At 43.7% G+C, this 14326-nt stretch overlaps 1 protein-coding gene across 1 annotated transcript in view; it reads left to right on the top strand.

Moving 5' to 3' along the window:
• Positions 1-14326, top strand: part of LOC122811251 (receptor expression-enhancing protein 1-like) — a gene marked incomplete in the record, with an annotated part of 933039 nt that overhangs the window by 461902 nt on the left and 456811 nt on the right. The window contains 1 exon segment of the mRNA XM_044082970.1: positions 8570-8690. Coding sequence (XP_043938905.1) covers positions 8570-8690 — 121 coding nt within the window.

Here is a 14326-nt window from a genome sequence, read left to right as displayed (position 1 = left end):
TTGACAAATCTCTCGTCAAAAGGTGTGCCAGTTGATGCCATGGTTGTGGCAGCAGCCACCAAAAAGGAAATGTTTGAAACTGTCTATCCATCCTCCTAACACTCCAGGATCATAGATATGGGAAGCGCATGTTTAGTTCAGCGACTTTTGCTCTTCGTTCACTCTACTATTAGACCTATTTTACCAGATTACAAAGATCTCCTTAGAGCTAGGAGATGCTCTTCAAGGTACAGCAGCTGCAGGAGCTACCGACAAAGTTGCTGCCCAGCTTGCTAACCTTGGATGTAATGGGATCCTATCTCGCCTACATTCATGACAGATGGGACAGATGGGTTCGTATACTAGCACAAAGTCTCTCATTGGCTGGGCTATACCCTATCCCAGGATGCACTACACCTGCTTCCCCAGATCACTAGCAGGACGTGGTCTCGACTTGGCTGGAGCTAAGTGTTTTATCTTTACCTTTATTGGTCTTTGACCTTGGGGTTTCTTGTCAGATATTAACCAAACAGCTGTTTTAACAGCTTCTTTATCCTATTTGTGAAAGTTTGAGTGCTAAGTGTCGTCTGGTACTTGTTCTTTTTTTTGTCGGGCAAGGCCCGTTTTAGTTAGAGGGCCCTTGCCCTATCCTAGTGTAGTTTTAGTTAAAAGGCTTATTCTATTATTAATTCATTCCTTTGTGGTTTTTTGTTGTACCTACGGGCCAAGCCCGTTTAAATTAGAGGGCTTTGGCCTTGGTATTTTGTCAGTTGTTTGTGAGGTAAATTTCTACTGTGTCTCACGCTTTTCAGTTGGCGCTATTTTTCTTTTAGTGCTTAATTTGTGGTGAACTCTTTTTCTTTAGGTACCTGTACCATGTCTAAAGAACAGAAGTCAGGGTTTAAAAAATGCACTCGGTGCAGTTATAAAATGTCCATAACAGACAGCCATTCTATTTGTGTTTATTGTTTGGGGCCGAAACATTTACAAGAGACTTGTAGTGTATGTCATGCCTTTTCTGCTAGAGTTCTTCAAGAACGTAAGAACAAGCTCATTTTAAAAGGGTTTATTAAACCCTCCTTTGAGGAAGCTTTGAATCCTCCTGTTGCTTCCAAAAAGAAAAGATCGTCGGCTCCGACAAGTCCGGAGCCGACTTCTAAAAGAAAAGTTGACCTCTTCTTCCTCTGCTCCACTGACTTCGGGCCGAGTGTCGAGTCTGCCTCGATACCTCCTGCTGCTCCATTGTCTTCGGAGCCGCAGTTGAAGTATCGAGAGGTGAATCACCTCCATCGTCCAATGGCTCGGAGCCGGTGGAAGTGTGCAGCTCAGACTCTTCACCCTCGGCTCAAGAAAGAGGCTTCCTCGGCCGATGGTGGTCCATGAGGTGGTGGCGCCGACAGTATTGGAGCCGTTTGAGCCGTCCCTCTCCCTCGGAGCCGAGAGGAAAATCTTCTCGAGTGTCTACCTCCTCTAAATCCTCGAGACTATCAGATTCGGACCTGGATAGGGTTTTACAGAGGCTCTTCCAATCTCCAGTATTTAAATGGTCTCGGCTCCAGCACAGTTTGCTTGAGCCGATCCCCCGACACTTTTGATTCCTCCTCCAACCTCCTCTGAGTTGTTGGAGGCGGTGGTGGTGGAGCAATGTGGAGCCATACGGTCGAGCAGAGACCCCTATCAGGCCTTCGACCATGCTTCCTACCTGTCCTCCGGTTCAGGGTTTGGTACTGCGACCTCTACAGCCGGGCCCGAGGGAATACTTTGGGATTAGGTGCTTGGTGCCTAGTCTTCCTCTCGAGCATCGGCTGCTGGAATTCCCAGTGCCATCGTGGCCTCTAGACCAGTGACTTCCTTGGATTCTGGAGGTCCGGCCTTTGAGGCCATGAGGAGCGCTGGCCATGCCCTTGCCGGTTCAACTGGACTCTACCTCACCGTCCCTAGATTTGGAGACTGGTGCCTCTGTTGCGCTGCAGCCCCCGCAGCGGGGCCCCAGGGCCTGAGGATACCCCAATCTTCTTCGGGCGGTCCGTCCGAAACTGCTTCGGACGAACCTCCACGGAAGAAATTGTGTAAGAGGAAGCACGTAGACTCCCAAGATGAGTCTATTACATCGGATACTGACCTCGATGACGCTGAAGGGTCCCCCAAATCATCTTCGGATGATATCTCCTTCTCAGATATCTTGGAGATTGAGACAGAGAGGTGACTGGCAAGCCAAAACCCCTTCAACTGAGGAGTCAGTCTTCCTCAAGGCTTTTGGGGCCCAGCCCTCCGCCTCCTGGGTGTCTCCGCCCTTCGATGAACTCCTTGATGTGGTTTCTCTAAGGGTGTGGGAACACCCAGATTCCGTGGAACCAGTGCCTGCGAGGCCTAACAAATTCTTGTCAGCTCCCCCCCAGAAAGAATTTCTCACTAAGGGTGTACCGGTAGATGCTTTGGTGGTGGCTTCTGCCACACAGCAGGACGTGGCAGAGGCTTCGACGTCTATTCATCCTCCTAATAAGGATTCTAGGAGTATGGATAGGCGGGCGACCCTGTCCTCAGCGGCCTTTACCTTACGGTCGCTGAATTATTTGTCATTTTACGAGGCTCCAAAGGGATCTTCTCAGAGCTAAATGACTCCCTTGTTGGTAATCTACCTGAAGCGCTGGCCTCGACTGTTGGACAGATGACTACTCTTTGTTCTATTGTTAACTCGTCCATGAGGCTCATCTCAGATGCGAGTAGGCGGAACAGGCGTTGCCCTTAGGAGACAAGCCTGGTTACGCTTGTGTTCGTTACGGAGGCCTTCAAGTCTCTTTCACGACGCCTTTGATGGGTCATCGTTGTTTGGACCCAAGGTGAAGGACACACTAACTCGGTGCGAGCAGGAGGGCAAGACTTTGACTGCCGATTCCGCCTCCTTCCAGGCCTTATCCCAAGGCTGGGAGAGGAGGGAAGATGTGGTTTAAAAATCCCAAAAGTCTTTCTACTCCACCCAGTGATTCCCCTCCAGAGGCAGGGGGAAATTTGGAAGACGCCGCCCAGAGGTGGCAGAGGCCCCGTAACTCTGGAGACCGCGATTCCTTTCGTGGTTCTTCATACAACCAGCGTTCCTGAGTGGTTGCCCGACTGTGCAACTCCGGAGCCAGTCAGGGTAGCGGCGCATCCACAAGCTTGGGAATCCATAACAAGTGATCAGTGGGTGCTCCGCATTATTACCGGAGGATATATCATCCCTTTCATCAAACCCCTTTCTTTAAGGGAAATCCCGGACGTGCCACCCAGTCAGCGTGATCAGGCAGCATTAAAAATTTCAAAACTGGTAGAAAAAGACGTCAACCAGCCTGTCCCCAGCGACCAGATCGGATCAGGAACTTACTCAAAATTATTTTGGTACCAAAAGACAGGGACTTCAGGCCCATATTGGACCTCAGCTCATTGAATCGTCAAGAAGTCCAAATTCCGAATGGTCACTCTTCAATCCATTCTTCCTTTGCTGGAAAAAGATGCATGGATGTGCTCAATAGATCTCCAGGATGCTTACTATCATATTCCCATAGCTCAAGAGTCCAGGAGACATTTACGCTTCCGCCTCGGAGCCAGTCATTTCCAATTCCGAGCACTGCCCTTTGGTCTCACCACAGCCCCCAGGGTGTTCACCAAATGTCTGGCAGTGGTAACTGCTCACCTGAGAAGTCTGGGATTCCAGGTGTTTCCTTATCTAGACGACTGGCTCCTTACAGCCACCTCCGAGCATCTACTTCTCCAAGCGCTCAGAGCCACATTCACCTTGGGCCGCTTCTTGGGGATCACATTCAATTTGCAAAAATCTGTACTACAGCCTTCTCAGCGTATTACTTTCATAGGCGCAGACTTAGACACAAAAAGAATGCGCGCCTTTTTGCCGGCAGCAAGAATTCAGATCTTACAAGATCAAGTCAAATCCTGCCTTCACTTACAAAGAGCCCCGGCCCATCGGATTCTACAACTGTTGGGCTCGATGGCGCCGACTATACTTCTAGTTCCCTTGGCCAGACTTCACATGCGAATTCTACAATGGCTACTGTCGGTTCAATGGTCTTATCAGGAACTGCCCTTGAACCACTTTATCATAATAACGGAAAGTTGCCGTCGAGATCTGCGTTGGTGGCTTCTACAGTCAAATACCAAGGGCGATCATTTATTCCTCAATGTCTGCCACTGTGACCAGGGACGCCTCCCAGGTAGGGTGGGGGGGTCATTACCTGGACAGGTCGGTCCAAGGCACATGGCAGACCCAGGAAACACATTTGCATATCAATGTCCTGGAGATGAGAGCGGTACTATTGGTACTCCAAGCTCTCCATCACGCCTCCCACGGGCCCAATTGCGATCCTATCCGACAACATGTCGGTAGTATGGTACATAAACAAGCAAGGGGGTACCAGGTCTTACCCACTATGCAGAGAAGCCATGAGACTTTGGCACTGGGCGGTAGCTACCAACCGCTTTCTAATGGCAACGACATACCGGGAAGACCAATGTGATTGCGGACAGATTAAGCAGGACCATTCTCTTGCCCCACGAGTGGTCCCTCAGAGTATAGCTGCGAAAATCTTCGACAGATGGGGTCTTACTTGCTGCGATCTGTTTGCCAGCCCCCACAATGCGAAATGCACAGAGTTCTTCACACTGTTCCCTTCCCAGGGACAGATTCCCAGGGACGCTCTGACCCACAGTTGGCCCTCCGTCTTCTACGCCTTCCCTCCGTTCCCCCTCCTACCGAGGGTGATACAGAAGGCCATTTACATGGAGAGCGAGATGATTCTGATAGCCCCGCACTGCCCTCGTCAAGTTTGGTTCCCTTTCCTACAGAGGCATGCGATAGAAGGTCCATGGTTTCTGGATCCGGTGCCAGACCTGTTGACTCAGTCAGGACAGCTTCATCCGTCTCTCAGGTCCCTGAAGTTGGCAGCATGGTTACTCCACTTCCATCCTTAGTCCGAGATAATGCTCTCTCGCCGGATGTGGTCCACATTCTGTCTTCTTCCCATAAACCTTCCACCATCAAACTTTATTCCAGTAAATGGAAAAGGTTTGCCTTCTGGGCTCAAGAACGAGGTATTGATCCTCTCACTGCTCCAGTATCGGAGGTTCTGAATTTTCTGGCCTTCCTGTTTCAGTCGGGATCTTCAGTTTCTACCATTAAGGTTCAACTAGCGGCAATCTCTAATTTTCATGCTTCATTTGAACCTTCATTGATGTCTCAAACTTTGTATGGCTCCTTAAAGGGGCTTGGCTCCTTAGGCCTCCTTTATCTCATCCTGTTCCTCCTTGGGATTTGAATATGGTTCTTGCTGCCCTAACTGCCCGTCCTTTCGAACCAGCTGCTACTTCTGATTTAAAATTTCTGTCTTGGAAAACAGCCTTTTTAGTAGCCATAACATCTGCTAGCGAAGTTTCAGAACTTCAAGCTCTTTGTTCTGATCCTCCTATTTGATTTTTCACAAACATAGAGTTTCATTGAAATTGAACCCTGCATTTATTCCAAAGGTGGCCTCTTCTTTCTGTTTGCAACAAACCATAGAACTCCCTGTGTTTTTCCCAGAATTCTCTAATAACGCAGAATATACTTTGCATCAATTGGACGTACATAGACAGTTACGTTTTTATTTGGATAGAACCGCTCAAACGCAAAAATCAAATCAATAGTTTGTTTCTTTTGCAGCGAACAAATTGGGTCAACCAGTATCAAAAGCCTCCATATCAAAATGGATTAAAGATTGTATCACTTTTGTTTATTCACAGGCCAAAAAAGACCTTCCCTTTCCAGTCAAGGCTCATTCTACCAGGGCAATGGCTACTTCGGTAGCTTTTCACTCCAAGTTTATCCATTGATGATATTTGTGCTGCGGCAACCTGGACTTCTCCGCACACTTTTATTTCTCATTACAAATTGGATGTGGTTTCTCGAGGCAGAGCCTTTGGTTCCACGGTTCTCAGGAGGTGTTCCAATGAGCCACCGGGATGTAGGTGCTAGGACGCTGTCCCATCTGTCATGAATGTGCGAGATAGGATCCCATTACATCTTTAGTTATGTACTTACCATAACTTTGGATGTATGGGATCCATCTCGTACCCACCCTCCTTCCCCTGCCATTTGGATTTAGAGGAGCTGTAGTCACTTTTTTCTTGGCGTTCTTTCTTGAAGAACTTTAGTTGGTTATAGTGACTTAGTGTCTCTGTGTTTACATGGGTGTATGAAAGCGAACAAACAAGATCTGGGGAAGCAGGTGTAGTGCATCCTGGGATAGGGTATAGCCCAGCCAATGAGAGACTTCGTGCTAGTATATAAGTGCCGAGTCGGAGCCGATGGATCGGCTCCGAACCCATCTGTCCCATCTGTCATGAATGTAGGCGAGATGGATCCCATACATCCAAAGTTATGGTAAGTACTTAACTAAAAGTTCTATAGTAAACTCATCCATGCGCCTCATTTCATATGCAGCTGTTGGAACGAGTAGGGCAGTGGATACAGGAGTTGCTCTTAAGAAACACTCCTGGATGCGCTAGTGTCCTTCGTGGAGCCCTTAAAGTCCTCCTTCGTGAATACCCTCTTTGATGGCTCATCCCTTTTCAGGCCTAAAGTGAAGGAAACCTTAACCAGGTGTGAGCAGGAAGGAAACTGTCTGCCGTCGGTGTCTGATTTTCCACCCCTACCAGATCCTACCCCAAGGGTCAAAAGGGGGGGTTGTGGTTCCAAAAATTGAAGGAGCCTTTCAGGACACACGTGGCCAACCCCCTCCATAGGCAGAAGAGGGTGCAATAAAGGAAGATGCCACACTCACTGCAGATGGGGTCTGCAACACCAGGGCGACAGATCACTTCTTTGGGAAGCCCTACCAGCACTCGTGAAAGGAGGCCAAACTGTCCTCTGGAGGCAGTCTGAGGTCGCTTATCTTTGTACCCAGATGCCTGGCTCAAAATAAAGACAACTGGGTACAAAGTATCATTTCCAGAGTATTCTTCATCCCATTTGCTACACCCCCTCCACCCATAAGAAAAATCTCAGATGTTCCACCCAGTTACAGGGAACAAGCAACAAGAGGTCTAAATGTTGCTAAGAAAGTCATCCAAACCAGTCCCAGCAGACCAGACAGGAACAGGCACTTGATTCTTGTTCAAAAAAAATGGGGGACTGGAGTCCCATATTGGACCACAGCAGACTGAACAAATCTGTAAAGAAAAGTTCCTGATAGTTATGCTTCAGTCTGTACTTCCCTTTTTAGGGAAAGACAATTGGATGTGCTCGATAGGTCTCGAGGATGTGCACTACATAAAAATGGCCAGGCCATCCAGGGATCATCTGCACTTCTGTCTGGGAGCCAATCATTACCAGTTTCGAGCCCTGCCCTTTGGCCTCACTACAGCCCCCAGACTGTTCAAATGCATGGCAGTGGTCACAGCTCACCTGAGGGTAAAAAAAATCTGCCTTGTTGCCATCGCAGTACATCATTTTTCTGAGCAGAACTGGACACCACCACCACACTAATGCTTCTAATAGAAAGTCTTTCTTCATCAGCATGTCAGCATTCTTGTATCCAAAGACAAAGCACCAGTATCAGAAGTTCTGAAATTTAGGCCTGATGGCAGCAGCACTTCTAGCCATACCACTAGGTCATATGTACATACGGATACTACAATGGCTGTGTCTCACTCAATGGTCTTACCAAGAGCTCCCCATGTCTCACATGATCACAAATTCCTGCAAAAAGGGTCTTCAGTGGTGGTTGTCCTCACTTTGTGACAGTAGGACACCCATTTGTGCTACCCCGTCCAGCGGCCAGTGTCCACGGACGCTTTCCTGATAGGGTGGGTGGGGGGCATTTTCAAGGAAAGACAGCCCAAGGCACATAGACCGATCAAGAGAGATCTGCATATCAATGTCCTAGAGATGAAAGCAGTACTTTTGGCGTTGCAGGACTTTCTCTGGGTACAACTGCAATTCAGACAGACATGTCAGTGGTCTGGTATTGGAACAAACGAGGAACCAGGTCTTACCCCCTTTTGTCGTGAGGCTCTGAGTACGTTTCCACCCAGTGCTTTCTGTTGGCAACACACCGGCTCCAAATCCATCAGTAAAGAATGAAGGCAAGATGAATAACTCACATGGAACGTTATGGTAAGTACATAACTTTATTTTATAAACATGGGAGAAAATGTGGCCCAAAATAGAAGTTAAGAATCATTTAAGATGGATCAAGATGTCCCTGAGACCATCTTACACTGAAGTTTTCATATACGAGTTTGTTAGAAAAAACAAATTTCTGATTAATATTAATTTGTGTTGGGATGAAAGGTCCAAAATTGTTTCCCTTACTGATTTTCCCTTGGCCCCTGAAGTAGTCCTGAAAGGAGTGGGAGATTTGGTTTTAAAGCCAGCAAATCAAGAGATTATTTCCTAATCTTTTGAATCCGTATACGTGATTATCTTGTTTCATGGTGCCACTTTGTGTAATTTGTAAGATGGTGTTTGCTATTTGTAGCTTCTGTTGGTAGTGTTTAGTTTAGTAACCTAATAATCAAGATGGGTCCATAGAAGCTACAGTAACATTTTTTGTTTATCCAGGATTCCCTTCTATTATGAACTGAAGATGTCGTTCGTAATATGGTTGTTGTCTCCATACACAAGAGGGGCCAGCCTTCTGTACAGGAAGTTTGTCCATCCTGCACTTTCTCGCAGAGAAAAGGTAACTGATTAATGCATTGCTGTTTTTTTTTTGAAAATGTTTTCTTCCCCCTTACCCCATAGCTTTCACCCTTCCATCTCCAAAATGAGGAACATTACCCCTCATATTGGGGAACAAACTGGTAAAATGTGGAGCACTTGCTAACAGCTTACCAACAACTTCAACTCGGAAGGTCACAGGATGGTTAAAATATTCTACTTTATAGTTCTAAAAAGTTCTTTTGATGAATTGATGTAATTCAGTACTATTTGCCTTAGATATCTGTTAGAAAGAATTCCCAAGTCTGAACATGTGGCAGACTTTTTCAATTGTGGAACTTTGTGGAACATGGGCTTTTTCAAACCCAAAATGAGGAACGCTTGAAGTATGCCTCACCCTGCTTTTATTTTCTTACTGAAGAAACACAGGTAACAGGATGTGTAAAGAGTTGATGCCCCGCATGGATGGATATCAACACTGATGGTGTCAAATGGGTAAAATAGCAGTAATGCATTTTGTGAAGCTGCACAGTGATAGGCTGAGAATTAGCTGCTCAGCTGCCAGAATGATTGACTACTTCTTCACTGCCTATAGACTCACTTTTTACAAGGGACAAGAGGGCGATCAGATGCTATCTCTGCCGTTATTCCTCAAAGAAGGGTCTAGGCTCCGAGCCAGCCAATTCTCAGACAGATGAAGAGCTCAAGCTCCTTCCCTTCCCATAATTTCTTGCTACCTTCTAACCCTCGGATCTTGTTTGCTGCCGAATTGCTCCAGATGTGGTCCAGGCTCAAGCATAGGAATTCTTAGATAAGTGGTTCTTGTTTCTTGGCTTTTTTCTTATAAAGTACTTTTCTAACGTTATGTTTATTTATAGTCAAATTGTAGATGTTGTGTTCTCTCACCTTTGTTCCTTGCTGTTTGGGTTCGGAACCAAGGATTGGCTCAGACTCTGCTTTATTCAAAAGCTCAAGAGCTTCTACCGGCTTTTGGCTACACCCTATCCCATGATGCTCTGGAACTATTCCCCAGATCTTGTTTGCCATTAAACAAGATCAGCTGACTTTCATGCAGTCTCTTGGCTAGGTGGAAACATTATTTCTTGCTCGTTAAAACCATAATAGCGGTTTAGCTTAGCTGTATTTTTTTAGTGGTGCTTATTTAAGCCACTGCTGTTTATTGTTTTTATGTTTGGGCTGTCGTTCTTTTGCTAAGCCTGTTGTGCTGAATTCCCTTATCCCAGCTTTCAGGCTCGTTTTAGAGAGCTTGTTGAATCCCCCCTTTTCAGGGTAGCTCTCAAGTTAGAGGGCTCCTGTAACTCTAACTTGGAGGGCAGTTCCCTTATTTTCGTCTTTCCTCTTTGTCTTGTTAGGAGTATGGTTAAGTTAAAGAACTTTATTCTGCAGGTTAGTGGGGTTTTTTTTTAAGCCTTGAGTTGGTTCAGGCATTAAGGTAGCAGGTGTGTGTGTGTGTATATATGTGTGTGTGTGTATATATGTGTGTGTGTGTATATATGTGTGTGTGTGTGTATATATGTGTGTGTGTGTATATATGTGTGTGTGTGTATATGTGTGTGTGTGTGTGTATGTGTGTGTGTGTGTGTATATGTGTGTGTGTGTATATATGTGTGTGTGTGTGTATGTGTGTGTGTGTGTATGTGTGTGTGTGTATATGTGTGTGTGTATATGTGTGTGTGTATATATGTGTGTGTGTATATGTGTGTGTGTATATGTGTGTGTGTATATATGTGTGTGTGTATATATGTGTGTGTATATATGTGTGTGTGTATATATGTGTGTGTGTATATATGTGTGTGTATATATGTGTGTGTATATATGTGTGTGTGTATATATGTGTGTGTGTATATATGTGTGTGTGTATATGTGTGTGTGTATATGTGTGTGTGTGTATATGTGTGTGTGTGTATATGTGTGTGTGTGTATATATGTGTGTGTGTGTATATATGTGTGTGTGTATATATGTGTGTGTGTATATATGTGTGTGTGTATATATGTGTGTGTGTATATATGTGTGTGTGTGTATATATGTGTGTGTGTATATGTGTATATATGTGTGTGTGTGTGTATATGTGTGTGTGTATATGTGTGTATATATGTGTGTGTGTGTGTATATATGTGTGTGTGTGTGTGTGTGTGTGTGTGTGTGTGTGTGTGTGTGTGTGTGTGTGTAAACACCAAAGCGATAGTCCCAGCAGAATATGACAAAACACGAATCCCAACACGAAAGGAGCTTGAATCTCTTAAAAATAGATGCAACTGCTCTTCAATAGTATTTGTAACACAATCCTTAAACTCCAGAAGTTCAACGAACAAACTTTGCAGATTTTACTAAAACCAAAGATGCACGTTTATTATGGAAATAAGCGCTTTCGCGGTGTGCCCCACCGCTTCATCAGACATAAAAGTAACCATTGTAAAACCATTTAAACATATATCATCAAATAAAATGCACCTATCATGAACTTTGATAAATACAAATTTTAAAAATCTCACCAATCAGGGAGTCCGGTAATACAAAACATCTCAGCGTACTTCCATGAGAAAAAAGAAAGAAAGTCAAGATACGTCACTCTCTATGGGCAGGATGAAACCTGCGTAACCTAAGTACCAAGGCAAAGCAAACAATATGCGTCATTGCATAGACTAAAATATTCAAAGCTATCACAACTAATGTGATACTAAAAAATAATAAAAGACAATACACTCAAGCCTGTGTACGGTATAAATATTCTGATAGAGTAAAGCGGATGTATTTAAATTACCAAAAAAGTGCAAAAATTGTATACACTTCACTACAAAACTAAAAAACTTGATGTATCCAATGGGATGTGGTACCAAAAACATATATTAACCTAAATGCTAAACATAAAACATTTCTAGTACTTAATTAATTCACAATATACTACACTTACAATATTAGTGGAGATCATGCCTATGTTGTACAGATAGAAATATTCATATAACACATTACTTATCTATCTAGTTCATAAAAATTACTGGAAATAAAGTGATTCCTAAACAGATATGAAGATCTTGTAAATTGAAAAACACGCTCCTGTATGATAGTACAAATATGCAAAAATACAGGAGCTGTGACATGAGCGCAACAAAGGCAACAATATCTAAAAAATGTGCTAGCTTATGGGTAATCTAAAATTTAGCAAAGTGGAACCAGTGTGGTCCATAATATAATATATACAATGTTATAGAAAACTGGTACTAAAATGGACCTGATCAACGAAAAGATGGTCAAAAATAGCATGTCCATCAGGTCTATGCAGACGGTCGTGGAAAATGAAGGGAATGTGAGGGAGAAAAGGAACTTAGCGAAGACTTCTCCCTCTTAGGTGGGGTTTGATCGAGACAGTCTCATTCAAGCCCCTACCCCCATGGGCACCTAATCTTAGAATCCATCGAAGTTCCGCCTCTTCTGTTTTCGTTACAATGTCACCCAAACGTACTGAGGGAATTTCTACATGAAGTACCTGAAACAGAAATTGATGTTGTTGACCCATACTTAACATGTGCTTAGCCAAAGCACTGCTATTGTCCTTCCTGCTCAGACAATAATAATGATCCCTAATACGCTCCTTTAGGGAGCGATTTGATTTCCCAATGTAATAACAAAAACATGTGTTACAATGGGCAACATAAACTATATTGCGACTCAAGCAAGTAGCATCAACTCTAATTTCCCAGAGTCTGCCACTATCAGGGTGTTTAAAATAGTGGGACTCGTCTATGTAGCAACATTGGGGGCAGCCTCCACATCTAGCCGTTCTTTCTAATCCTGTATGTGTTACTCTTGAGCTGGATTCATAGCAAATAATCTGTTTCAAGTTAGACATGTTGCTATACGTAAACTGTGGATAGGGACCAACGATTTCCTTAGTTCTGTCATCACAGGACAGAATATTCCAATTCTTACAGATCACACTCTTAAATAAATTGATGTTACTGCTGAAGGGTATCACCAAGTGCTCAAACTTAGATTTGGTGATGCCTCGTACCTCAGTCCTAGCATTCTCAGAAAAAAAGGGTTGCGCTCTATCTCTTCTGAGCTGATCCATAGTCGAATAAACATCCTGTATTTCATTAATCTTGTATCCCCGCCCAACTAAGCCTGATTGCAATGTTACTAACTCCTCTCGGTACTGTTTGTCAATACTAGACAATCGGGAAAGGCGCATTGCCTGTCCTTTGACTATATTTCTAAAAATCTGTGGGTTATGCATGCTCTATGTAAAAATGAAGGTTTGTAGCATACCTTCCTATGAACACATGTATCAGTTCTTCCATGTTCTCTGGATACTTGGACATCTAAGAAGTCCAGTGTATGCATAGAGTAATTCAAAGTAAATTTGATAAAATTAGTGGCACTATTCAATTTATGATGAAAATTTAACAATGTCTCGACAGACCCTTCCCACAAAAAGAAGAGGTCGTCTACAAATCTTTTAAAAAATATTATTTGACTAGTGCCCTTGATATATCTGGACTCAAATTCTGCCATAACTAAGTTGGCGTAGCTATTGGCACAACTTGTGCCCATAGCTACACCACTCTTCTGTCTATAACAATTATTGTTGAATAGAAATATGTTGTTCTCCAACACTATTTCAATCAAAAAACAGAGAAAATCTATTTTAGTAAGTGTATAATCTGTTGTGTTAAGCAAAAAGGACTTCAAAAAAGCCAATCCCTGTTCATTGGGGATACAAGTAAATAGCGAAACTACATCCATTGTTACTAATATAACATTATCGGACATCAAGGATTCACTGGTTTTAGAATAAAGACTTCTCAAAAATTGTTCCGTATCCCGTAACACTGGTTCATAGTTGGCTAAACATTTCTTAAGCTGATTATCAAGATATATAGAGATTGGCTCAGTTAGCCAACCTGCCCCCGATACTATAGGTCTAAACTCTGGTAAATAGGGATTTTTATGAATCTTAGGTAATCCACTTATTGTGGGAATAAGTGGGAAATCAACTTTAAAGTAGGAGAATAGATCTTCACTAATAAGCCCTAGATGTTTACATTCTTCAAGTGCATTTGTAACTCTAACTTGCATGTCATAGACATCGTCAAAATAAATTATTTCATAAGAGCCACTGATTAAAAGTTCCATCATTTTTTGAAGATAGTACTCACTGTCCAGCACCACAATAGGGCCGCCCTTGTCTGCCGCCCGTATAGTGATGTCCTTGTTCAGACGTAACTTAGATATGGCTTCATTCTCCTGTTTGGTTAAATTGTTCTTCATTGCTGTGCCAGGACGTGTTAATTCATCATAGAGCTGCGACTCCACCACTTTAATGAAGATGTCAAGGTTGGATTGCAAGTGAGGTGTAAAGACACTTTTTCTTTTGAAGTCTGTGTTAAACGTAGGAGTGTCACTACTTTCATCAAAACCATACAAAAGTTTCAGTGCGACTCTACGCACGAACAGCCTCACAGAAAGAAAGGCTTGACTAATATCCATGCTAGTAGTGGGTATAAAGGATAACCCCTTATTTAGAACACACATTTCTGGATAGGATAGCTCATACTTGGAGATATTATGTACCAAGGATACTAACTCATTTGATTGCACTCCAGTGTCACTCTGCCTGTTGCAAATACAATTTACAG

This window comes from Protopterus annectens, chromosome 9.part0 (assembly GCF_019279795.1).
Source record: "Protopterus annectens isolate FY-2018-M chromosome 9.part0, PAN1.0, whole genome shotgun sequence".
NCBI lineage: Eukaryota > Metazoa > Chordata > Ceratodontiformes > Protopteridae > Protopterus > Protopterus annectens.
The sequence above is the reverse complement of the archived record's forward strand: the minus strand, read 5'-3'. Positions and strand labels throughout refer to the sequence as shown.